Source organism: Tubulanus polymorphus, chromosome 7 (assembly GCF_964204645.1).
Source record: "Tubulanus polymorphus chromosome 7, tnTubPoly1.2, whole genome shotgun sequence".
Lineage (NCBI taxonomy): Eukaryota > Metazoa > Nemertea > Palaeonemertea > Tubulaniformes > Tubulanidae > Tubulanus > Tubulanus polymorphus.
The window spans coordinates 12,572,710-12,600,682 of NC_134031.1; the positions used below are offsets into that span (position 1 = coordinate 12,572,710).

At 37.6% G+C, this 27,973-nt stretch overlaps 1 protein-coding gene across 2 annotated transcripts; it reads right to left on the minus strand.

The window, feature by feature from the left end:
* Window positions 1–248: 248 nt before the first annotated feature.
* LOC141909348 (spliceosome RNA helicase DDX39B) lies at window positions 249–27,793 on the minus strand. Of its 2 annotated transcripts, none has more exons than XM_074799769.1 (10): window positions 27,701–27,793; window positions 25,363–25,596; window positions 20,912–21,039; window positions 19,166–19,442; window positions 17,877–17,995; window positions 16,692–16,823; window positions 14,836–14,945; window positions 9,370–9,514; window positions 4,466–4,613; window positions 249–499 (listed from the first exon to the last, which is right to left on the minus strand). In XM_074799769.1, the coding sequence occupies exons 2-10, from the start codon at window positions 25,562–25,564 to the stop codon at window positions 486–488; spliced, it is 1,275 nt and encodes a 424-aa protein (XP_074655870.1). In that variant the 5' UTR covers window positions 25,565–25,596; window positions 27,701–27,793; the 3' UTR covers window positions 249–485. The 2 variants fall into 2 exon arrangements, with proteins under 2 accessions (XP_074655870.1, XP_074655871.1); XM_074799770.1 differs by lacking the exon at window positions 27,701–27,793 and adding an exon at window positions 27,518–27,690.
* Window positions 27,794–27,973: the final 180 nt, after the last annotated feature.

Here is a 27,973-nt window from a genome sequence, read left to right on the forward strand (position 1 = left end):
ACGGCAAACTGGGCTGAGACACAATGGATGGCTTCAAATGGTCCTTCTCTACTGAAATCAGTGTTGGTTTGGGTTTCAACACACCGGGTAGGTGGTTTCTTTGTGATGTCAAAATGATGTCAAATGGATCTAATGAACCATCCTTACCTTTTATTCCCACACTTAGACCAGTCTAGTGAGCCTAGCCGTATATTGATGGGAATATTAGGAGACTTAACCAAAATAAATCTGACATGCTTAAGCTGTATAATGACAATTTATTCACATAAAATACATGATGTAGAAATAATACAGAACCAAATGAAAAATGGTGCTAAATACAGACTTCCAATAAAACTAAATTTAAAATGTCAGGAACTTTCGAATCGACCATTATTCACAGAAACTCGAAAATTGATGAAATGCTGATCTCAACAATTCCTCAAAAGACATCTTGGAAAAATCATTGACGTTGCGCTTTTTTTCATCCTCCATCTTAATGTTAATTATCTTCCTTCAACTAAAAATAATTATGTTATCTTTGAGGAACAAGCATGGACATGGAAGTAATATTGATACAAGAGTGAATTTTAATTTAAGGAGGGGGCTGCACAGTTGTAACCAGAATAAGCATGTCAAATACGCATGTTACTAAGTGGTGTCACTTGTTTAGAAGGAAACAAATTCAAGTCCTGGAATTACTCGTTCGAAGGTGCTAGTCAGAACCGGAAATTGGAACCTAAAACCGCCGAGTTTTAGTTCATTTGCAATAAAAATGCCACGTTTTTAATGAGCGATTTTTTATTTACAATATTTCGTCATAAACCCTCATGATAAAACCTCACTGCAAAGGCTAGAAATTACTATGAATGTCTACAAGGTATCACAAAACATTTTGCGACAGCTGACGATGTAAAGACTGGTTGCCTGGTATCATATTGGTGGCAGCACTTGGAGGCCCAATTTTGATTGGCGGTTCGAGTCCTGGTACTTTTCATATTTTAATTATGGATCTGCGATTGCAGTCCTTCTAGAATCAATTTTATTTCATAATATTATTTCCCTCTGATGAATCTGACAACAAGAGCCCCATGGGGCATGATGCGGTAGCTTCACAAATCATAAATGACCTGTCAATTCCATGTCAAATATGCTAGAAGGGCTATCTAGGAACAGATCCACGGATCCATGAACATTGAAAATGGCAAGTTAAGTATCCATGCAAACAAAACAAAAGTTTGAAAATATGAAATTTCAGTGCAATTTTATACAATTTCTAGGTACTGGGACATCTTATTAGTTGCTCGTGGAAAAAGTGCCCTGAAAATAAAGCCCTTGTATTTTCAAAACGGCATAGGAAAATATATTGCGATAGGTGCATGTGCGTGTTGTTTTCCCGTCTGAATCTGCCAAAGAGGTCTTTATCAGAATATTTCCATGACCTTTTTTGCAGAAACTTCGTTCGGAAAGTAAGGAATCACCTTAAACAGTGATGGAAACACATCATGTTCAGGGGGTCCGTGCATTAATATTTAAGAAAGTAACCTTAATCATGTTGAACCAAGTAAACTTTATGAAAATATGTCAAATAAAACGATCTCAGCATTATACACAGTAATAATGACATGCAACTACATGATTCATCATGAATATAAAAGTGGCAGTGTTCCCCAATGGCTCAAATAGACATGCTCCGTACAGCATAAACCGCTGATGCTGAATGATTAAATTTGCGTATAACATACACCACTTGCTATGGAATTAAAATGAAGTGTGTTAGACAATTTATGGGTATAAATTGAACCAGAAAGAAACTTTCCATGATGGGTTTCTGTGTAATTGTTTCTGTTTCATTCACCGAACTCGCTGTGAAAAAGGCGATTCTCGATATAAATAGTAATGGGTTTCCCCGCGGGATACCCGCTTTGGGAAAGGCACCTGAATCGATGCTACGAGTTCGAATCCCAATATTTAGACGTAATTTATTATTCTTTGAAATAAATTCTTAGAATTTCTATTTATGATAGGATGTGCAGGTTTTGATTTGGTAATGATGTTAATAAAAGTTAACCTCTTAAGGTATTGTTTTCTATCTATTATTTGTGACGGATTAGTTTCGATGCTCCTCACAACCCGCCCCACCACGTGTCACTTATTCACGGACGCGCGGATTGTATCATTTGTAATAGGTCTACCACACGAAAGAGTCCATGGCCTACCGTAGAATAGTAGGGCCTACCGATCACGCTATGTGCGATGAAAGTAGTGTTTGAATAAAACAAATTTTTAATGAAATAAACATTATTTATCATAATTAATCAATAGATCAGGTGCCGCCTAAATAATTGTTTGTTTCGTGAAATTTGTACAAAACTTTGCGACTTTGTCGTGTCTTGTGACCCTGAAAATACTAGAAGAATGATCGGTAAGCTTATAAAACGGCGAGGTCAACATAGTAACAACAACTTCGGGGATTGAAAAAAAAAACTCAAAAGAATTATTTTTTATACTGATGAGTTATACTGATGGGGAGTAGCGACCGTCATTGACACCGGTTATTTATCCATTCACTATCAAATGTGACGAGCCCAATAAATGATTGCGCATAGATTCGGCCTCTCGGCATTTAGCACAGCAGTTCCGAGAAGTGTTAAGACCGATCAGCGCGCGCGCTATCTAAAACCGGTGCTAGTACGATCAATATCTACAGGTATATACGTGTTCAGTATTACACAGCGAGTACCACTATGTTCATCGAGCGTCGTCATAGCAACGCGCTATACAGCGGCTTGAACTAGCGAGTAACGTTAATTATCTTTTAACCAAATTAGAGCACTTATAACCATCGGAATCAAATATAAACCAAGCTGCACCATCTACATCAAGTAGAGAATACCTGTGTGAAATTACAGAATTGTCGGTCCACACAAACAGCTTAACTCGTGTCATAAAGAAACATCCACAAACGGACAGACAGACAGACAGACAGACAGACAGACAGACAGACAGACAGACAGACAGACAGACAGACAGACATGACGACGATGCCATAGATGGGTTCGTCTAACGACGAAACCCATCAAAAATTATCAAGATTCATCGCCTCTTTTCAACATATTTTGTTTATTTAGCCAATCAGCGCCTATTAAAAAATATCTAGCCCGGCACGCTTGGTGGAGGCTATCTCTAACACATTTCTTAGAGGTTCATACGCGGAGAAAATAGGCCGCCAAAATATTTCCTCATCTTTTCGCTTTCAAATGTGGAACCTGGGCAATTATACCCAACCAATGTTTGTTTCCGATGTGTCTGTTAGATGCATGTTCTCTGATCACAGATGCATCGATATGTATCACATTTACATTTACACGTTTGACATGTTGTTACAGGATAAGAACCCCCATGTTACAGGATAAAAACCACTCGCAGTGAAAAGACTGCAATTTTTGCTCATTTTGAGAATTACATAAATGCGGCTCATTAATCGGGCTTTACAACTTGGGACAAAACTTTTGTGGGAAGATTTAAAGGAACGCTAGTTAAAGACGATAATGCATATTTGAAATTGAATTTCACTTAGATGTTTTAACAGCAGCTTAGCAAGATTTCGCTAATAGGATTTTATTTTAGTGCAAAGCCATTGCATTAGACAGCCCCTGTTTCAATGCCACTAAAAACTGACCAATGCTGTAATACTCAACCCGATGGCATCGAGATTGCCACTGTACGAAACCCTGCCACACTAGACGGAGTGCGGTCATTATAAGCCAATCAGATATCCCGTTTTATTATAGCCTGGGTTTACCAATTTACAGTTCTTGCGTGAAATTTACGTCAGCGATTATACAACCAGCAGTCTGACTGGTGCCACAAGTTTTTATGTGGCATGTACCTGCGCACCCGGTCTACTGTGGCAGAGGTTCTTGCCGTGGCCGAATCCCTGCCATGGGATTATGTGCTAGGCTATAGGACTGATAGTTTTTGAACTATATGGCTCCAAATATGATAATGAGAGCTTTCGAAAAGCGCAACAATGCCTGAATATAATTGAGTTTCTAGTGTAGTCGCAGTGTAAAAAACTTAAAACTTAAAAGGGTTAATGAAATCCAACACATTGTCAAGATATCATACTTAAAGGATTACGCTTACTAAAAAATTGAAGTGCAACATTTTTATCGCAAATGAACAAGAACATGGCGGATTTAGGTTCCAATTTCTGGTTCTGACTAGTGCCATTAAATGAGAAATTCCAGAACCTGAATTTGTCGATATCCCGTATTGATAATGTCACTTGACAATGAAATTGGCATGATTACCTGTAAGTGGTAAGGTCATTCCATCAAAGTAGGGAAGGGGCATGAAATTCAATTGAAACGCTAGATTCACCAGAGTGGGAATCTGGAGATGCGTTTACCTTGCTAACTGATGCTTTGATATTTTGACAAGAAGAAATGTAACCGACAGTTGCATGTGGAATGAAACTTACTGTATGAAGAGAGATCAATCTCATCCGGTAATTCTGTGATATTGACTTCAAATCGTTCCTGAACTTCATTCAAGATCTTGGCATCTTTTTCATCGGAGACAAAGGTAATAGCTAAACCTTTTGTACCAAAACGTCCAGCACGAGCAACCTATGTTATAAAAAAATGAACTTCAAATCATCTTTCACTTGAATTAACTACTTGATGTAATCAGAGCTGCCAACCCCTCCCCAGAGTTGCCACTTATGTGAAGCTAAAAATCCGGAAAATAAGTCGGGGGTCCTCCCCCCAAAAATTTTTTGAAATTAGAACGCATATTGCGTTCTGGCGCAATACGCGTTATAGGCCTCACTTTCATTACCGCCTATAGATCTTTTTTTCAAATAGCGATTGGTTCCGTCAAATACACCTCATACATAAACCAGAGAGCCAAAAAACAAAACGAAGCGTCAATCGATTTCGATCGTCGCGTCATCTTGGTTTAATCATGTACTGCGGGGTTGTTGCCACTACGTGGCAGCACAATACGGCTTTTTCGAACCCTCTACGGAGCCGTCACGTTTTGATGTTTAGGGTCGAATCCCGAATTGATTTTATTTTTTTCGCGATGTTTTCTTTTGTGGTTATTTGACTTCTCCCAAAAATCCGGAAATGAAATTGGATTTTTTTTAAATCCGGAATTCCGGAGAAATCCGGAGAAGTGGCAACACTGCCTCCCAGAAAATTGCTTTGAGGGACTGAGATCCCCATTTTCTGGGAGAGCCAACAATTGCCAGGACATTCTAAATTCTCAGCAATATAATTTTTGACCGATTTGGAAATACATTTATTTTTTTCTCATCAAAAACTAGGGGTCCAGGGACACCATGCTCACTTGGGAAGTGGTTTCAAATGCTCAACAATCTAACAATTTCAATACATAAGGCCCCCTAGTGACCATATACAAACCCAATGATCTTGAAACCCACCACAATCATAGAACATGTCAGCAGCTATGATTTTGTAATTGATTGTGATAACAAAATATGCCTCGTTACCAATTTAATATAGAAATACTAAGTAATTCTACTATTCAACGCCCCCTGGTGACCATATGCAAAACCCAATGACCTTAAAACTCATCACAATCGTAGTACATGTCATGAAATACAACTTTGCAATTGATCATGGTAACAAAATATGCCTAGGTACCAATCTAATAAGGAAATACTAAGCTATTCTACCACTCAACGCCCCATGGTGACTATATGGAATAACTTATGTCCTTAACCCTTTCAATACCACATAGTGTCTCCGCTGCTGTACCGGAGGGAAGTTAAGGGTTTATAGGGGTATATTTGAGGCTTCATGGAATAGTTACCAAGGTATCTGACACAGAAAAATTATATAGCATGTTGTTGATAACTTTTGGGCCAACAAAGTAGACATAAATAATGTGGGTATAAGTGAATTTGAGGTCAAGGTCACATTCTCCAAGATAGCCGCTATGAAAAAATTCACGAAAAAGTTTCAGATAAACTGCTCTCTCCCAGCAAAATGCACTGATCTATTCAATTCCAACTGAAATTGTATGCCATATATCCTTACTTTATGTAGTCAAAATTTCAAAGCAATAGCACAACTAAAAGATTTATTTTTATACTCACTTTTCCACCGATATGTCGGAAGGTCGGATGTAAGGGGTTTTATTGGGGTATAATTTCAGGCCTCAGAAAATTGTTACCCATGTATTTGACACTGATACATTGTATACCAGGGTGTTGATAACCTTTGGGCTTACAAATAAGCCAAATAATTTGGATATATGTGACCTTGAAGATGGACAGCTTATGATTCTTCATTATTGTTATTGGTGTCCGTTGCCATGACAACCGTATCAACAGGGTCTAAACCAGAAAGAAACCTTCCATGATGGGTTTCTGTGTAATTGTTTCTGTTTCATTCACCGAACTCGCTGTCAAAAAGGCGATTCTCGATATAAATAGTAATGGGTTTTCCCCGCGGGATACCCGCTTTGGGAAAGGCACCTGAATCGATGCTACGAGTTCGAATCCCAATATTTAGACGTAATTTATTATTCTTTGAAATAAATTCTTAGAATTTCTATTTATGATAGGATGTGCAGGTTTTGATTTGGTAATGATGTTAATAAAAGTTAACCTCTTAAGGTATTGTTTTCTATCTATTATTTGTGACGGATTAGTTTCGATGCCCCTCACAACCCGCCCCACCACGTGTCACTTATTCACGGACGCGCGGATTGTATCATTTGTAATAGGGCTACCACATGAAAGAGTCCATGGCCTACCGTAGAATAGTAGGGCCTACCGATCACGCTATGTGCGATGAAAGTAGTGTTTGAATAAAAGAAATTTTTAATGAAATAAACATTATTTATCATAATTAATCAATAGATCAGGTGCCGCCTAAATAATTGTTTGTTTCGTGAAATTTGTACAAAACTTTGCGACTTCGTCATGTCTTGTGACCCTGAAAATACTAGAAGAATCAGCGGTAAGCTTATAAAACGGCGATGTCAACATAGTAACAACAACTTCGGGGATTGAAAAAAAAAACTCAAAAGAATTATTTTCTATACTGATGAGTTATACTGATGGGGAGTAGCGACCGTCATTGACACCGGTTATTTATCCATTCACTATCAAATGTGACGAACCCAATAAATGATTGCGCGTAGTTTCGGCCTCTCAGCATTTAGCACAGCAGTTCCGAGAAGTGTTAAGACTGATCAGCGCGCGCTATCTAAAACCGGTGCTAGTACGATCAATATCTACAGGTATATACGTGTTCAGTATTACACAGCGAGTACCAGTATGTTGATCGAGCGTCGTCGTAGCAACGCGCTATACAGCAACCGGTGCTAGTACGATCAATATCTACAGGTATATACGTGTTCAGTATTACACAGCGAGTACCACTATGTTCATCGAGCGTCGTCGTAGCAACGCGCTATACAGCGGCTTGAACTAGCGAGTTACGTTAATTATCTTTTAACCAAATTAGAGCACTTATAACCATCGGAATCAAATATAAACCAAGCTGCACCATCTACATCAAGTAGAGAATACCTGTGTGAAATTACAGAATTGTCGGTCCACACAAACAGCTTAAATCGTGTCATAAAGAAACATCCACAGACGGACAGACAGACAGACAGACAGACATGACGACGATGCCATAGATGGGTTCGTCTGACGACGAAACCCATCAAAAAATTGTCACTGATTTCGGTTTCATCAAAATCATTGCTGGCACTATAAACCTATTTTCTGACTAAGTCTGATCATCTGAACTGCTGCTGTCATATTCGTTGTGACTCTCAATTTGTTCACTACCCAATTCCAAATCACCAGCATCACATACGAGCTGCTGAACCGTTTCATCCAGCCAAATTGTTTTTTCCTGGCTGTTGCCATCTCGGATTTTATGCAGATGGCAGCACCAGCTGACACTGATAGATATGCCCTTCTAGAAGAGGAGTTAAACGATACTGTATCACATACGGTACGGGTATGCTAGCTTGTCAATTTGTATCGTATGCCATACAGAAGTGGTATTATAAGGGTTAAAAACTAACCGCAATCATAGACAATGTCATGAACTACAACTTTGCAATTGATCATGGTAACAAAATATGCCTAGGTATCTAATAAGGAAATACTAACTTATTCTACTATTCAACGCCCCCTGGTGACCATATAGAATAAGTTAGTCCTTGAAACTCACCACAATCATAGACGATGTCATAAGCTACAACTTTGCAATTGATTGTGGTTACAAAATATGCATAGGTACAAATATAATATAGAAATACTAAGTTATTGTATTATTCAATGCCCCCTGGTGGCCATATACAAAAAGCAATCAAAAAGCAATGACCTTGAAACTCACTAAAATCATAGAAAACCTTATGAGCTACAACTTTCCAATACATTGTGGTAACACAATATGCTTAGGTATCAATATAATGTGGAAAAACTTTTTCTCACCTACGAATGAGTACTGATGAGATATATATATATATATATATATATATATATATATATATATATATATATAATTTATTTTTCATCATTTATGTCATGCAAGATACAATATATGAGTTAAACATAGTTTTTACAGACATAAGATGAGGGACACAGTGCGAGCCTAGGGCTGTACTTATAATTACTAAGGCACTGTGCCCACGTGCATTATGTGCAAGGTGCAATACAAATAATGACGCCAAGATGGCTGCCAATTGCGCCATAATTGGCTGATCAGAAATACATGTCTCAGGTATAAAACATCCCTTTCCAAAGAATACCTATTACAGATTGCGATGAGAAATGGCAAACCAGTAGGAAGCTACAGGACTCAGAATTTGGGCAAAAATTTACATTTTTGTCCACACAAAAGGTCATAGGATAGCCATCTTGAGTCCGTTCGACCCAGTTGATGGGCCCTATATTCAAGTATATAAGAAAGATCAAGGTTATTGATCAAAGCGTCTTCAAAATTTCCCTCAAAAAGTTCAAAAATGTGTAAACGTGCTGATTTTGGCAAACAACAATGGCTGCCAGTCGGCCAACTTGATTCTGATAGGGCCAGTTTTTGGGCTGAAGATGTGTCTAGGGTAGATACATGTGTACCCCAAATATCAAGACATTACATTGAAGTGTCTTCAAAACTTCCCCAAATATCAAGACATTACATTGAAGTGTCTTCAAAACTTCCCAAAATAACTGGATTCCGTCTACGGACGGACAGATGATAAGTGAACGCAATAGCCCGTTGGGACTAAAGTCCCAAGTGGGCTAAAAATTCACTAATGAATTCAATTTTCAACAACTTAGCACATTGACATGCTCATGATGGACGACGATGAATAAATACATTCACATACCCTGTGTAAATAGGTGTCAGAATCTTCGGGCATATCATAGTTGAAAACAATGTTTACTCTTTCGATGTCCATACCACGACCAAACAGATTTGTAGCAACCAAGATTCTCTTTTGGAAATCTTTGAATTTCTGATAGCACTGTAACCTGGAATAGAAAATTTTTCTCATTTATTTAAAATAGTTATATTTATAGTTCTGTGGAACTGTGGAACTGCGTCCAGCTCAACTAGGAACTTTAAGTAACTGTTGCTAAACTCCTGGATAAATACAGTAGACTCCGCTTACCTTGGAATTCTTGGGACTGAGGTATGCGATTTCCGAGGTATATAAGGTCCGCAAATTTTGTCATAAAAAAAATTTTTTGCTGACCAGTGGGCTTAAATTATCCTTCTTATACTAATTTATGTTGAATAAATGTACCATATCTGACAGGCTTTTATTGCTATTTCAATCAAAACCTCATATCCCCCAGGAGATTTGACTTGTCATCTTTTCAATCAAACCATCGTACTGTAGTACACCAAGTAAAGCCCCTCCTTCCCAGTTGAGAGAATTTAAAAACATGTGGGTTTGATTGTAAACGCCTTCCCTGGTAGACTCAGAACGAACGACGAAACGACTGTATTAGAAGACGTCTAGTTTATTTCTCTCTCACAGTACAGGGCTCAACAGTATAAATACTTGGGTTCAATGATGTGTAAATCACAAACTGCTTTAACTCACATAAAGGAGAATTCATGCTTGAAAATGTATACACTGAATACAGTAAATCCAGATTATAGTATTACAGTATTCACTATTATAGTATTCACGTTGATGTGCAGTGACAAGTCTATAGCTCCGGGTCCACTGGAATTCAACCTTCTCTTCATAAGCTGCCAACCGTTTCCGGCAAAGAATGTGACGGTAATGGACTTTCAATTTTTTTTATAATTGGGGATGATAACAAGATCAGGGCCTATAGCCCACTTATGACCATTGTTTTAACTAATCTGGCCAACAAGAGAATTGCAGGATAAAATGCCATTCCAGTGTGTACACAGTAATTAAAGCAACTGATGTGATTATCATCAAACAAGACAATAAATAATTCACCCTGTCTCACAATTCAGGATGTAGGGGCCTACATTGAATGTTTGAAGAAAGGTCCTTTAGAAATAGGTGATACAAAATTCTCTTGAGAGACACAATTTTCAGAATTTGAGGGGATTTTGAGGGCCCAAGGGCTAAAACTCAGAATTTGAGGGATTGTGTACCCTCAAAAATGGATTTTGGAATTTGAGGCGTTTGAGGGGCTGTAGGAACCATGCACAAAACATCTTTTTCCAAAGAATACCCATTTCAAATTGCAATGAGAAATGGCTAACCATTAGGAAGCTACCGGACCCAGAATTCGGGCCAAAATTGACATTTTTGGGCACTAAAAAGGTCTTAGGATGACTATCTTGAGTCCGATCGACCCAATCTTTCTTATGCAGATGGGCCCTCGGTAGATTCAAATATAGAAGAAAGATCAAGGTAATTTATCAAAGCGCCTTCAAAATTTCCCTCAAAAACATGTGTTAAGTGCTGATTTTTGCGAACAACAATGGTTGCCAGTTGGCCATCTTGATTCTAACCAATTTAATATGGAAATACTAAATTTTTCTACTATTCAACGCCCCCTGGTGACCATATAGAATAACTAATGTCCTTAAAACTCACCACAATCATGGAAGATGTCATGAGCTACAACTTAGCAATTGATTGTGGTAACAAAATATGCATAGGTACAAATATAATATAGAAATATAGCGGCAAAGCAGCAATACGGGTTTTCTGCACTGTCTTAGAATCCTGTTCAACGGTGGATTTCGACAAAGCATTTGATAAGGCACAACATCAGCCATTACTAAACAGGCTATTAGGAAACAGTATCAATGATAGGTCGGTCAAATGGCTCAGCAGTTATCTCTGAACGAAAACATGTAGCCAAAATCACCGGAACGCCTCCTCTTGGAATAAGTCGGTCTAACTAGTGGAGTCACGCAGGGTAGTATCCTAAGTCGTCTTCTGTGTAATGTCCTGACAAATGACATACACAGTAATCCAAAATATACCAGACCGAATAAATTTCCAAAACGACCTTAACACGCTGTTTGACCGTTAATGTTCCGACAAGAAAATCTTGTTCGAATGAGAACAATTCTGTTTGATCGAACAATACGCTTTTTGTTTGAACCAAAACTTTTCTTCATTCTGACAAAAAAATGTGTTCGAATAAAAAGCTATTTTATTGTTGAAATGAAAAACAGTTTGTCCCGGCAAAAAAAATTTGGTTGAGTGAAAACAATTTTTTTCAAACGAATGTTTGAATGAAAACAATTCTGTTAGATTGAACGAAATACTTAATACTTTTGGTTCGGAGGAAAAACTTTTTACAATATACTTGTCAGAACATTTTTGTTCTGACAAGAAAATTCTGTTTGATGTCATGAGCTACAACTTTCCAATTGATTGTGGTTACAAAATATGCATAGGTACGAATATAATAAAGAAATGCTAAGATATTGTATTATTCAACGCCCCCTGGTGGCCATATACGAAATCCAATTACCTTGAAACTCACCACAATCATAGAACACGTTATGAGCTACAACTTTCTTATTGATTGTGGTAGCAAAATACGCTTAATACGGTATCAATATAATGTGGAAAAACTTTTTCCCACTTACGAATGAGTACTGGTGACACCAACATGGCCGCCAATTGCGTCATAATTGGCTGATGAAAAATACCTGTCTCAGTTATAAAACAACCCTTTCCAAAGAACACCCATCACAAATTGTAATGAGAAATGACAAACCAGTAGGAAGCTACAGGACTCAGAATTCGGGGGCACTAAAAAGGTCATAGGACGGCCATCTTGAGTCCGACCGACCCAATTTTTGATATGCTGATGGGCACTGGAGGGATTCACATATAACCGAAAGATCAAGGTAATTGATCAAAGCTTCTTCAAAATTTCCTCAAAAAGTTCAAAAATGTGTAAGAAGTGCTGATTTTGGCGTAGATACATGTGTAACCCAAATATCAAGACATTACCTTGAAGCGTCTTCAAAACTTCCCAAAATAACTGGATTCCGTCTACGGACCTACGGACGACGGACGAAAAGTGAACGCAATAGCTCGCTGGGACTAAAGTCCCAAGTGGGCTAAAAAAAGAAATTTCTGGGGCTCAGCAGTAACTTAAAGCCGGATGTAGGTCAGTCTTGTGACGCGATGCGATCCTCGCGTTGCATCGCAAGTTTTGGCGCAAGTCAGTTGCAATCGATTGTCAGCGACTAGTTTCTGCCAGTCGCAAGAGCATGCAGGTCGGTTGTGACAGTCGTGTAGCGTCGCAGAATGTAGAACACGTGCGACTCCTTGCGACTGGCGTTGCTGACTGTCGCAAGGGAGCGTAGGTCGATGAGTAGTTGTGACACAATCGTCACTGGCGGTCGCAGTGAATGGCGTCGCAGTGAGTCACAAGCCGTTGCAAGGCCGACCTACGCCAGGCTTAAGTCATTAGGATATAATGAAATACCAGTTTCATTTATGATGAAAAAACTCAAATGAAAAGTTTGGTTTATAAAGCTGTCTGCTCAGTCGAAATTTTCAAAAAAATCTTCATTTTTGGCAATAAAATAGATAATTGTGATTGATCGTTGCAAGTGAGAAGCAGTTAATCACTAATTAACATGCATTTTAATAAATCTGATTCCTCCTTTACAGAGAACTTAGTATTAACCTAGTAGAGGCTACTAGCCTATGTAGTCCTATGAATATGCGTAGGCCTAACATCCGGACAGATTTGTCGTAGGCCTATTGAATAACAACCCTCCTAAATATCGTAAAGTTTGTTTTGAAGTTCAATCCAATGAGTCCGTTAATAAACGCAACAATTATACTGTGTTTGATTGAGACAGTAACAGTCAGTTCCGGTAGGCCTAAAGCCTTAAGGTCGCGTAAAACTCGATAAACACTTCAAGCGACACAGCGAATGATCTCCTTTCCCCCACAGCGAACGCTTACTCCGAATGTCAAGTGTGAGTCCAGCATACTGATAGGAGTGCAGACCTGCCAACATTGAATTTTTCAAGATAGTAACATTTTTCAAATTTGCCAGTATTTTTTAGATTTTGCCAGTGACCCACTAGACTTGATGTGACCTTTGCCAGTAACATTTTCAATATGGCCAGTAACGAATTTTCGCATTAAAATCAGAATATAGAATATTAAAACTACTAAAGAAATTAATTTTAAAAAATGCATTTATTATGAAATTAAACTTGAAACTGCTGTTTCCATAAAATATTAACAATTTTGAGACATCAGACACACCCCATCACCTACTCGCACTATCACAGGTAAACTTAATCTACCATCAATTAAAGATTATAATTACCAGTTAACTCAACTAGAAAACAGTTAACCCTCCGAATTTTCCAGATTTGACAAAACGTCGTGTACTTCGTCCGCCATTTGCAACATTCATGACAATTTGAGCGATGAAAATTACTCGTTGTAACCGAAAATTCGCTAGACTGGTTCCCGGTATTACTCGTTGTAACCGAAAATTCGCTAGACTGGTTCCCGGCTGTATGGAAACTTCGTGACAATTACTCAAATAAAAACCAAATTTCCATGTAATTAATGTTAATAAACCATTAAAATACCGATTATGTACTGCAAAATTACCTTTATTGACATAATATAAGGAGATTTTTATTGAGTCCGTATTTATTTGCTCATTCGCATAACATCGGAACGATATCGAAACAAAGCGTATTCCATTGCCTGTGCCAGTAACGCCGTATTACCGCGGGTAGCACCGGAACGGAATACGGCAAAAACCTAACGGTTGGCAGGTGTGGGAGTGTGTTATATACTTGTATTAAGTAAATACCTTGTGCATTTGACAATGATCGGTATGTACTGTAGGAAATATAGAGTACTGATGGTATTGATTTAGAGGTTGAAGCCCGCCTAGCAATAAAGTAATATATTCTTTTATTTTGATACCTCGTCGACATAACAGCTTTTCTCCGCTGAATAGCAATAGCCCGCTGGGTCTTAAGTGCCAAGTGGGCTAAAAAATGATCACAAAAAAAAACCTACCGCCATTTTACATGAATTGGCTCAATGCCAACATCATATCGCTGACAAAGGTAAACCAAAAATACAAGAAACATAAGGTATCTTTCAACATTTGATGAAAGATACCACAGGTTTTTTGTATTTATGGAATTGAGGGCATGTGGTAATTGCCTTATTTGATACAATTGCAAATTTCACACTTGCGTTAACTGTATATATCTCAGCTAAGCTAAGTCTACACTAGCTTCTTGTACCTGGGTTGTGTGTCTACACTACACTACACTCAAAACACAAGTTCCGTGCAGAGTTTTTGATGAGAGCAAAAGCTCTCAGGCACTTACTACATACCTTTCTTCCTGAGCCATACCACGATGAATTGCAATAGCAGGAAAGTTTTGTTCAATGAGGAGCTGTGCAAGCGCAATACACCTTTGTACAGATTTCACAAAAATGATCACCTAAAAGGTAGAAAAATGCCAAGCCATGAGTCAACAGAATACAGAAGGAAACAATGGCAACTAGGGGTCTATGGGACACCATGCCCACTTGGGAAGTGGTTTCAAATGCTCAACAATCTAACAATTTCAATACAAAACGCCCCTAGTGACCATATACAAAAACCAATGACCTTGAAACTCACCACAATCATAAAACATGACAGCAGCTACGATTTTGTAACTGATTGTGATAACAAAATATGCCTCGTTACCAATTTAATATGGAAATACTAAGTTATTCTACTATTCAACGCCCCCTGGTGACTATATTCAAGACCCAATAACCTTGTAACTCACCATAATCATGAACTACAACTTTGCATTAATTAGATCATGGTAACAAAATATGCCTAGGTACCAATATGATAAGGAAATACTAGGTTATTCTACTATTCAACGCCCCTGGTGACCATATAGAATAACTAATTTCCTTAAAACTCACCACAAACATAGACGATGTCATGAGCTACAACTTTGCAATTGATTGTGGTAACAAAATATGTATTGCTAGAAATATAATATAGAAATACTAAGATATTGTATTATTCAACGCCCCCTGGTGGCCATATACAAAAACCAATGGACTTGAAACTGCTTTATGTGTCGAGAACAGGATGTTTATGTAAATATGTCAGTAACCATATAGTGTTCACTCCCCCTTAGCCTATGTAGCGAATCATCATATGCGCATGTGCAGTCGGGACAGGTCGTTAGCCCGTGTGTGACCGAAATAAACGAGTATCTTATGATGTGTAGACTGAACCCGTCGTGTTTTTAGTCTTTCTCTTCTTTTATCTCCGAACCTGGTCTTCTTTGTGACTCGCAACGCCACATTATGCTTAGGTATCAATATAATGGCGAAAAACCTTTTCCCAACTACGAAAGAGGACTAATAACACCAAGATGGCCGCCAATTGCGCCATAATTGGCTGATCAAAAAAACCTCTCTCTGGTATAAAACATCCCTTTCAAAAGAATACCCATCAGCAATTGCAATGAGAAATTGCAAACCAGTAGGAAGCTACAGGACTCAGAATTCGGAACAAAATTAACATTTTTGGGCACTTAAAAGGTTCTAGGACGACCATCTTGAGTCCGATCAACCCAATTTAGAAACAGCAATGGCTGCCAGTCGGCCATCTTGTTTCTGACAGGGCCAGTTTTTGGGCTGAAGATGTGTCTAGGGTAGATACATGTATAAACCAAATATCAAGACATTACATTGAAGCGTCTTCAAAACATTCCCAAAATAACTGGATTCCATCTACGGACGGACAGACGAAAAGTGAACGCAATAGCCCGCTGGGACTTAAGTCCCAAGTACCAACCGGTGGGTTTATGGACCTTTTGAACGTGGAAGTAAGTAAAACTACGAGAAAACTGCTGGCTTAGGTGGGGTTTAGTGGTCCTCAAGGGGTTCTTGGCGCATCTGAGGTCCATTATCCAGCATTGACTATTGACAAAATAAGTCTGCTTGCTACCACGCGCTGTAGATCGTTTGTTGTTTATGTCTGGAGTCAATGAAAAGGATAGCTGCGACAATATCCAAATCTTAGATACATATAAAGGTATACATATAAATCGGATTTGGTTGTTTTTAATTTCCAAAAATCGGAAAACTTTCGGGATGACATAATCAGCAGAATAATTATTCAACTACAGTAGGTTCTCTGGCAGAATGTATCAACGGGGATTTCAGAATATTACCTGATTAAATTCAAGTATATCCAGTAAATCAAACATTTTTCTGTTCTTCTCATTATCCTTCAACTTGACGTAATGCTGTTGTAAACCATGCAGAGTCAACTTTGAATCATCATCAACATAGACTTCCATCGGCTGAAAAAAAAATCACTTCTAAGTATCAACATTTAGTATTGCATAAATTCTCATATTCTAGAACTGGTTTTAAGTAAATTAAGGTCTGCATTGCATCAAATGAATGAAGAATAACACAACTGTCGAGGGTAGCTGTGCTGTTTACCAGCAGTTTAAAGACTCTCCCCAGAAAGGGAGACGCTAGCCGGATTATAACTCACAAGCACTCTAGCCAACTCATGCACCTAGACATAACATGAATTGTAGATATAAGCTTGAATAATTATCTCAATGTAGATATGAGCTTACACTGCATTATTCCTCTTCACCTTTATTTCTTATATTCACAATTGGAGTTTAAGACTCATAAATAAATAAAATTCCTGCATTTATCTGTATTCCTCTGTCCAGATTGCGTGTACTCCATCCAGTTTACACTGCACACCAATATAACCATCAGCCACAGATAATCTCAAACTAAGTCAGAACTGCCCCAAGACGCGAACATTTCAAATCATAACCAGCAGCAATGGAACAAGATTTTTTCTTCAGCCACCATCCTCAAGGATGATGGCCCCGAAATTTCGAAGGTTTTACGTATTGTAGAACTGGAAAGGGGACTTCATTTCTAATGGATATACGACCACATGGCATATTCTTAAGAACGCATTCAAAGAATTATATGGTCCTAGGATCATAATGCTGACTAAACATGAATTCTAAAAGATATTTTCATCTTACATTCATCATCTATCTAGGTGATATAGAATTCAAATCTAGAGAAGGTTGAATGGCTAGAATGTACCACCCTAGCGAAATACATTTTGTTTTCTATGACAATACTGACGGCAAGATACAACTACTCAATGGGAGGCAAACGTCTTCTGCAATCTGTATGACACAGGATTCACTGGCTCCACACAAACACACGCACATGGCAGCAGATATAGGATACCACACATGAAAGACGAAGCACTTTATGTAGCTTTGACATCGATTGGTGGTGTATTTAATGACATAACGCCATCGGTTTTATGACGCTCGCCTCTGATGTTGAATGGAATAGGAAATTACATCTTGCATGAACTTCTTGCAAACTGGTCGGATATCTTTCGATAATGTTGCGCTGAACATCATCACTTGTTTCTCATGTGGAGTCATTCGAAATATTTCTTGAACATCTCCCCTCATATCTACAATTTAGAAAATTTAGTTCCATGAACTTAAATGATATACTTAGTGTTCTCGCTGGATGAAAATAAAGCAGTCCTCACGAAATGGATAGGATATTTCATCCTTTTGGAAGTATTTTTGAATTAACCCATACCGCTGTATACTGTTGCTTCTCTTATACATGACAGGATTAACATAAATCAGTATTTCAAACCATGATCAAGAACAAACCCTGACAGCTACAGGGATCTGAGGGCCTTCAGCAAATCTGCTGAAATATTGATGATTACCAAATATTAACACGTAGAAAATTGAACTAGTCAGTATCACAGCTAAGCGGGTGCCTGAGCGCGAGTGGGGGCCCCTTGAAGCTAGACAATTTTAGATTTTTTTCCACCCAAGAGAATGGTTTTGCGTGAAGATAGTGTATTTTTGCAGCTGCATTACTGGCTTTTTGATATAACATGTCACACCAGGGGGCCGCCATCTTGATTCTCACGTTAGCCTTGCGAGTTAGGAAATGTGATGGTTCGAATGCCCTCGACGTTCAATGTGATCACTAGGGGCCGACTCAGGTAAACTCTGTGAAATAGTGAGTAAATGGAAGAATAGTGGAGAACGACACTATGAGCTAATGGACTGGTTGCCTGTCTTAACACACATGTATCTCCTTAACTGTACGGCTCTACTCTCCGCTTTCACCTCTATACTGTCTTCTATATTGCACTGCACTATTGATTTTTTCAATGTTTATGTTACAACAACTATCTAATGATAGCGGCACCAAGTGAGCATCATTATTCTGAAGCCATCATCGCTAACAATGTCGATGCTGTAGTAATGAATTGGAAGAGCTCACCCTATCACCCCTCAATTTTTAGATCAAATTTACATCGATCTCAGAAACCACAAAACCATGGGCAAAACAGCGGATTTTTGTTACCGGCTGATTGGGGGAAGTAATGTATCATAGGAGCCTTATAGATGTGCTGCCGAATTCAAGTCAATAAATGTATCTCCCAGATCAGAGATTGAATAAATTTTCATGCAAAAATATATCCAACTTTGAATGTTAATTATAGTTACTAAGTCAATGCAATGTTTCATAGAATTCTCTTCTCGGTCTCTTCTCCGTCATAAAATTTTCATTTTTCACTTTTCATTTGAAAGTCAAAGAAAGATATATTTACCTAAGGCTTCTAACATTTTGTCACATTCATCGAGGATAAAATGTTTGAGATGTTTCAGATTAAGGACTTTCGACTTGCACAGCGCCAAAACTCTACCAGGGGTACCGACAACAATGTGTGGACAGTTCTTCTTCAATACTTCTTCATCTTTCTTGATTGATATTCCTCCAAAGAATACAGCAATCTTAATGTTGTTCATGTATTTGCTAAAACGCTCATACTCCTTGCTTATCTGGAATGCCAACTCCCTTGTGTGACACAACACCAAAACTGACACCTGTGCATATAGAATTAGAATATAGAACTACTGGAAAATGAGTGTGGTAGTTTGATTTAAACTCCTCATCGAGAACATTCATGGCTGCCAACTTCAAACCTTCCAGAATACCACTAAAATCTTAAGATTTCAGTATCTCGTAGTTTTTACAGATTTTACTTATGCACAGCTCTCAACTCGAATTTCAGTTGGTGTGAAAAGTTGAGCTTAGAAATTTCAAAATCTAAAGCAATCTCTTTCCGCCTAGTCTTATACCTAGCCGTTGTTCCTGAAATAACGTCTAGGCTAAAGTGCTCATATAAGGTTAATTTTCGTCCCTCATTTTGAGGGACGAGGCTTTGAGCGTCTATTTTACCCCTTATAACACCATCAACTTACCGCAAACTGACTGTTCTGTAATCAGATAGAAGTTAACTATTGTTTGTGCATAAATTTGTAATCCTAAGTAGCTTTTGACAATCGTAGTAGCTATAAACTTTTGACTAGTCGCCTCAAAAAATAGTTGAAGTGAAGCAACATAACAAATATGGCGACTTTTCGTGGTGCATGATGGGAGTGTAAATTACGGATTCGAACTTACACTTGGACTGACATTGATGCCAATGCAGATATTAATCTTGTTTCAAATTATTAAGGTTAAAATTTACCAAAATTTATGCGTTTTATCAACAAAAAATAACATTTAGAGTAATTTTAGAGAGACATATTGAATTTTCACATTATATTAATTTAGTCCGTATTGGAAATCCCGATAGTGGCAATCAATTCAATTCAATTCAAATCAAATCAATAAATTCTCCGATTCGCGATTTAAATCGCCACAAATATTATTATAAAACACGTTTTCAAAGTCAACAAGGTAACTAATTTATTTATTTTAGTACAAAGGTTTGATTTGACACTAAAATCAGTTGTTGCATTGCAATTATCAGGAGTTAACCTCTATATGATACTTTAGCGTTAGACGTTGTAGGGAACCGTAACAACGACTGGTATTCAGACTACTTTCCGCCATGCACTAAGGAGGTTCAACTTGGAAACTCAGGGTTTTCCTGTGTTTTCCATATAATCCGTGTTTAATCTGTATATGTACATTGATACTGGCCCTAGAAATTAATTCATGTTAACTTCATACATTTATGTGAGTGCAGATACAGATGTTTTAATAACAATTAGTTCATTTAGGGCCTATACTATATTTGATCGCAGATCACAATACTTTAGAGCTCAGGGTTTTCCTGCATTTTCCGTCATACAGGCTGGGCAGAAAACTCAACAAAATGTTAACTTCATACATTATATTTGTGTTTTAGGCCTATATGTGCAGAGCTATCCTTGGTGTATCAGGAGATTCTGATGCTTTACAGTGGCAGATTTTTAATAATTACAGTTAAGTTTATCAATGACTAATATTTTTCACCTCCTATTCTAATCCTGAAATCAGTTTAAACTGACCAGAATGTACTTACCTGATTATCAACAGGTTCCAGTTGTTGAAGTGTTGCCAGGACAAACACAGCGGTTTTACCCATACCAGATTTCGCTTGTGTCAAAACATCCATAGCCAAAATTGCTTGTGGGATACATTCATGTTGCACTGAAATAGAAATTTGAAAAACCAATCCAAAAACTCGCTTACTAGTGCTTTTTATAAATGTTGAAAGACTCCTATGAACACATATCTTCTATATTAGGAAAATAGAAAATAAAATTTGTATTCGACCAGGAAATAGTTGATAGCAAGAAGTTATTTTTTATGAACAACTTTTTTGTTTTGTTGTTCATATCAGGGTAATCATAATACTGACATCATAGGATATTCAAGCATTTTGTTTACACCAGACCACTGGCGTGAGCTGACATGCATGTGGCTTCCCACAAGCATGCACACGATACATAGATCAGCCTGCTCTCACCGGGGCAAACTATACACTGAGCAAGTACCTTACTATACAGTACTACAAAAGCATGCGCTTTACTATACAGCAGCGCGCACTGCTGTGAAAATATTGATAACATTGAGTGTAAAATGATTTATTTCATAATGCAGCCGATGAAAACGGCGGATATTGAAAAAGTCGGGAAATATTTTCAACTGGAGCCTGTTTGGCAAGGGCATTGCTTATGAAAAATCTTTTTAATTCATGAATTCAAATTTCTATTATTTTATTTTATCTTTCTGAAAGAATTATTTTGTAGTCAAATCGAGGCCACAAAAATACATTCGTTGACGGTACACGTCCAAATTTTGTAGGGTACAGGTAGGCAGAAAAACTATTTCATATTCGGAAAAAATCAAATTCATACGATATCACAATCAGTGGGTGTATAAATATTGAATATTGCCAACCCTTTGTATGACCACGGAATCTACGTAACATACCGGTACCATAAACAAGAAAGAAATTCTAGCTAAGGGTCCAGGGACACCATGCCCACCTGGGAAGTGGTTTCAAATGCTCAACAATCTAACAATTTCAATATTCAACACCCCCTGGTGACCATATACAGAACCAATGACCTTGAAACTAACCACAATCATGGAACATGTCAGCAGCTACGATTTTGTAGATTGTGATATGCCTCGTTACCAATTTAATATGAAAATATTAAGTCATTGAATATGTCATGAGCTACAACTTTGCAATTGGTCATGGTTACAAAATATGCCTAGGTACCAATCTAATAAGGAAATACTAAGTTATTCTACTATTCAACGCCCCCTGGTGACCATATTCAAAACCCAATGTCCTTGAAACTCACCACAACCATTGAACATGTCATGAGCTACAACTTTGCAATTGGTCATGGTAACAAAATATGCCTAGGTACCATTCTAATAAGGAAATACTAAGTTATTCTACTATTCAACGCCCCCCTGGTGACCACATCAAATAACTAATGTATTTAAAACTCACCACAATCATAGACGATGTCACGAGCTACAACTTTGCAATTGATTGTGATAACAAAATTTGCATAGGTACGAACATAATATAGAAGTACTTAGTTATTTATGAACATAATATAGAAATACTAAGTTATTCTATTATTCAATGCCCCCTGGTGGCCATATACAAAAACGTATGACCTTGAAACTCACTAAAATCATAGAACACATTATATGTATGGGCTACAACTTTCTAATTGATTGTGATAACAAATTATGCTTAGGTATCAATATTCTGGAAAAACTTTTTCCCACCTACGAATGAATACTGATGACACTGCTAAGTTGGGCGCCTGTTGCACCATAATTGGCTGATCAAAAATACCTGTCTCAGGTATAAAACATCCCTTTTCAAAGAATACCCATCACAAATTGCAATGAGAAATGGCAAACAAGTCGGAAGCTACAGGATTCAGACTTCGTGCCAAAATTGACATTTTTCGGCCTTAAAAAGGTCATAGGACGGTCCTTTTGAGTCCGATTCACCAAATTTTCTCATGGTGATTGGCCCTTGGAAGATTCAAATATATACGAAAGATCAAGGTTATTGATCGCAGCGTCTTCAAAATTTTCCTCATAAGTGTAAAAAGTGCTGATTTTGGCGAACAACAATGGCTGCCAGTCGGCCATCTTGATTTTGACAGGGCCAGTTTTTGAGCTGGAGATGTGTCTAGGGTAGACACATCTTAGCCCAAATATCAAGACATTACATTGAAGCGTCTTCAAAACTTCCCAAAATGACTGGATTCCGTCTAGAGACGGACGACAAGTGAACGCAATAACCCGCTCGGACTAAAGTCCCAAGTGGACTAAAAGATGTAACGCCATTTTACATAATTGGCTCAATGCCAATTTAATATCGCTAACAAAGGCAAACCAAAAAAGAATTTTTTTGAGGAATAAAAATCAGTAACTTTTAGCCAAACTAGGGGTCCAGGGACACCATGCCCACTTGGGAAGTGGTTCCAAATGCTCAACAATCTAACAATTTCAATATTCAACGCCCCCTGGTGACCATATACAGAATCCAATGATATAATTTCGGAAGAGTATCCAGATAGTTAAATAATAATAAGAACGCAACTATCACAATCTTCATGATGATAATGAGTTTATTTACATTTTCAGACGTTTTGATCGATTTCGACTCATCGCTTCGAGTCCTTTTCAAGAAATGACATGAAAAGATACAAACTATGTATAGTATACTGTTACTAATTACAGAGAATATCATGCAGGCGTGAAGTGGCCTAGTTTCTCTGTATTTAGTAACAGTATACTATACATAGTTTGTATCTTTTCATGTCATTTCTTGAAAAGGACTCGAAGAGATGAGTTGAAATCGATCGAAAATTTGAAAATGTAAATAACTGATTATCATCATGAAGATTGTGATATTTGCGTTCTTATTATTATTTAAGAATCCAATGACCTTGAAACTCACCACAATCATAGAACATGTCAGCAGCTACAATTTTGTAATTGATTGTGATAACAAAATATGCCTCGTTACCACTTTAATATGGAAATACTAAGTTATTCTACAATCCAACGCCCCCTGGTGACCATATAGAATAACTTATGGCCTTAAAACTTGCCACAATCATAGATGATGTCATGAGCTACAACTTCGCAATTGATTGTGGTTACAAAATATACATTGATACGAATATAATATATGAATACTAAGATATTGCTTTATTCAACGCCCCCTGGTGGCCATATACAAAAACCAATGACCTTGAAACTCACCACAATCATAGAACACGTTATGAGCTACAGCTTTCTAAATGATTGTGGTAACAAAATACGCTTAGGTATCAATATAATGTGTAAAAACTTTTACGAACGAGTACTGCTGACACCAAGATGACAGCCAATTGCGTCATAATTGGCTGATGAAAAATACCTGTCTCAGGTATAAAACATCCCTTTCCAAAGAATACCCATCACAAATTGCAATGAGAAATGATAAACCAGTAGGAAGCTACAGGACTCAGAATTTTGGCCAAAATTAACATTTTTGGGCACTAAAAAGGTCATAGGACGGCCATCTTGAGTCCGATCGACCCAATTTTTGTTATGCTGATGGGCCCTGGGGGAATTCACATATATCCGAAAGATCAAGGTAATTGATCAAAGCGTCTTCAAAATTTCCCTCAAAAAGTTCGAAAATGTGTAAAAAGTGCTGATTTTGGCGAACAACAATGGCTGCTAGTTGGCCATCTTGATTCTGACAGGGCCTTGAAGCGTCTTCAAAACTTCCCAAAATAACTGGATTCCGTCTACGGACGGACGACGGATGAAAAGTGAACGCAAAAATGCGATCGAATAACTTTTTGGACCATCAAATCAGAAATCTGGCGACTCTATGTTGTGGGGAATAATTTAAACACTTTTTTTAGTCATTTTCAGCTGTTTCTAATGTTTTACGTGAATGGAGTGACAATTTGAAGTTACTATGAAAATGAGAAGAGTCGGCGCTATTTTTTCGTACTACTATTTTCGATCTATTTTACTAGAATTGGCATGATGTCACAGACGTCAACCAATGCTAACAACAACCGTTATAGCCAATAGGCTATACGAAAGGAACCTAGACTTTATTACTGCATTAAATGTGTGAAAATATCAGAGCCCAAGAAAGTTTCCAACAAAAGTTATCGACTCCCCAAGCAAGTTATCAATCCGCGTGATAGGAATAAAAAAAAATATATTCTACCTACCTACCCATAAAAATCATACTAATCGGAAACAAAGACTTTTTTATTTTATGCCTGAGCCAACATCATTTGCAATATATTACTGAATTCAGGCATGCAGTTTCATTCCATGGGATACCGGCATCAATACTGAGGGAAGCGAGATTCAGTGATAATCTGCCAGGGACGAATATGGTCTATTTCATTACAGAGACCAGGCGAGGGTCTGCAATTGTTTTAAGAACATATATATCTTTATTATACACACCTTCAGAAGGATGTTCAAAACCACAGTCAACTATAGCGCGCAACAATTCAGGTTTTAGAAGGAAATCACGGAAACCAGAGCTGTGAATTGAGACATAGGTTCCCTTTACATCTTTTTTAGCAGGAGCATCTCCAGCTTCAGTAGTTTCCTGATCCTCTTCTTCATAGTCCAATAATTCATTTTCTACATCATTTTCAGCCATTTTTCCCTTCAAAGCTATGTTCAGCAAGAAATCTGAAAAAAAAAATGTACTAGACCTAGTCTCAACAGGAGCCTAGTGACCACAGTTTGCAACGACAGGGCTTGAATTTGGGCAAATCTGCGATTTAGTCATTGATTGTGATAACAAAATATGCCTAGGTACCAATCTAATAAGGAAATACTATTCCACTATTCAACGCCCCCCTGGTTACCATATAGAATAACTATGTCCTTAAAGGGTAACCGACACTTTTTAAAAGATTTTCTACTTTTTACTCTAAACGATATATTATAGTATACAATAAGGCTAGGTGATTTCGTAATTGGAACAAGAAAATTAACTTAAATAAATTATTTGACGCCTGCGAAAAAAATGTAGAATTTCTGGGATAAGCTAATGTGGAATTGCAAATTTGAAATCGAAGTTTTAAGAAATTTGGGGAATTAAGATTTGGCGATTGGGTAGATGATACAGCCTTCTTGTACCGTATGTACCTTTCCTCGAGAATTCTAAAGTTTCCCTTCGGTCACTAAATAAACAACTTATCTTTAAATACAATAATAAAACTTAGTAACATATTGATTAATAACAAACCGAAAACTGAATCCCTAAACTGTGGAATTTATAAAATACCTTGTAAAGTTTGCGACGACGTATATATAGGAGAAACAGGTCGGAACCTTAATCAACGCATAAAAGAGCATAAGTTAGATGTAAAAACTTTAAACCTGAAAGCGGAGTTGCTAGTCATGTATTTCAGACTTCACACAATTTTGATTTCGCTAATGCTGAATTAATTTACCCTTGCAGCGATAAAACTAAAAGACATATTTTGGAATCAGCATTAATAATTGAAAATTCTAACAATGTTGTAAACCTAAACAATGGTTTTTCACCCCATAATAAACTTATATCTAAATTCCTCTGTAAACTGGTTAAACTCAACACTTGATTCCCCTTTGATTATTTGTTATTTGTTCTCTCATCTATTTTAGTCTCTCAACTTGTATTCACCATTGTTTTAATTAAGTGCCCCCTAGTTTGTCTTTTTACTACTGATTTCAAGTTCTAATTTTTATTTATACTCACTATTGTTCTTTATTATTACCCCTTAGTTAGCTTCCCTTAATCTATTTTAGCGGGTAACTGTTTCTACGTTAATTTTCCTTTAGTTTGTATCTTTTAGTTTGATGTGTCTAGGGTAGATACATGTATAACCCAAATATCAAGAAGTTACCTTGAAGCGTCTTCAAAACTTCCCAAAATAACTGGATTCCGTCTACGGACGGACGGACGACAAGTGAACGCAATAGCCCGCTGGGACTAAAGTCCCAAGTGGGCTAAAAATGCAATTTCATGTAGGCCTATACACTATTGCTGGCTTTTTTCTGCCATTTTTTGCCTGCAACTGGTTTTCCAAATAATTTTGAAAGCCCTATCTGATTATTTTTGTTCATTGACAGGCATAGGTGTAAGGATGTACTGTGGTCAAGTGTGTCACTCATGGCAAGAGTGAAACATAGTTTCTAGTCTTCAATTGTAGTAGGGGGTACCTCGATTCTATGCAATTGCAATAGGGAACATTGCAGGTTGCCCCTAAAACGGACGTGAGTGCGTTATTATGTGCCCTTGCTCCAATGGAATCACGCGTAAAAATGCCCTTATTTGAAATCAGCACCCTGCCCTTTTTTAATGCTAGATGAAGCACTGCACCTCGTGCACCCCCCTTGTATCCGCCCCTGGAAAGTGCAATAGCGCCGTAAATTCATGCCTCACGCAACATGTCCAGGAAACTGGTGGAATAAGAATGGAACTAGACTCTAGTTCCATTCTTAATGAGAAATAACGAAATAGTAAGCGACTGAAGTTGAGTAGTTTGTGAGCGTCGTTAGCCCCTTGTTATTTTATATATACTATATACATTGGATTAACAGATTATCGTTTTTACATTACCTACAACTCTGATACGAGCCCCTGTGACTATTTTAGCTCAAACAACGATTCCCTGTTGCTTCACATAGAAAAAATATATATCAGTACCACTGAACTAAACTGTCCAATTATTCAATCATCGCTATCATTGAAATTTCCTGATTAACTCAGCCGAATACGAGATGTTACGCGATATAAACTCACCAACAATATATAAACCAGAAGACGCCGTAAGATCGCTTCACCATCAAGCTTTGTCCGCAGCTAAATTCTGATTGGTCAGATAGTGTTTGACTGGTTCCAGACTACACCTAAAACCAGTCCTTAAAGTACGGAAGTACATTAGGAACATATGGGATACAATACAATCAATTCAACTATATTTCAGAAACATATTCGAAGAATTCAACCAAAGTCTAGAGAGGCCAATGAAAACTTGAAAAAAAAAAGATTTCATAATAATATGCGATCGATCAC

What these genes read in the sequence shown, in the direction of transcription:
- LOC141909348 (XM_074799769.1), bottom strand. Translation starts at nt 25,564, where the DNA reads ATGGCTGAAAATGATGTAGAAAATGAATTATTGGACTATGAAGAAGAG. An exon ending in ATATACTTGAATTTAATCAG is followed by an intron (nt 14,946 to 16,691) that starts GTAATATTCTGA and finishes TCTACCTTTTAG; the next exon opens with GTGATCATTTTTGTGAAATC. An exon ending in CTGACACCTATTTACACAGG is followed by an intron (nt 4,614 to 9,369) that starts GTATGTGAATGT and finishes TTTATAACATAG; the next exon opens with GTTGCTCGTGCTGGACGTTT.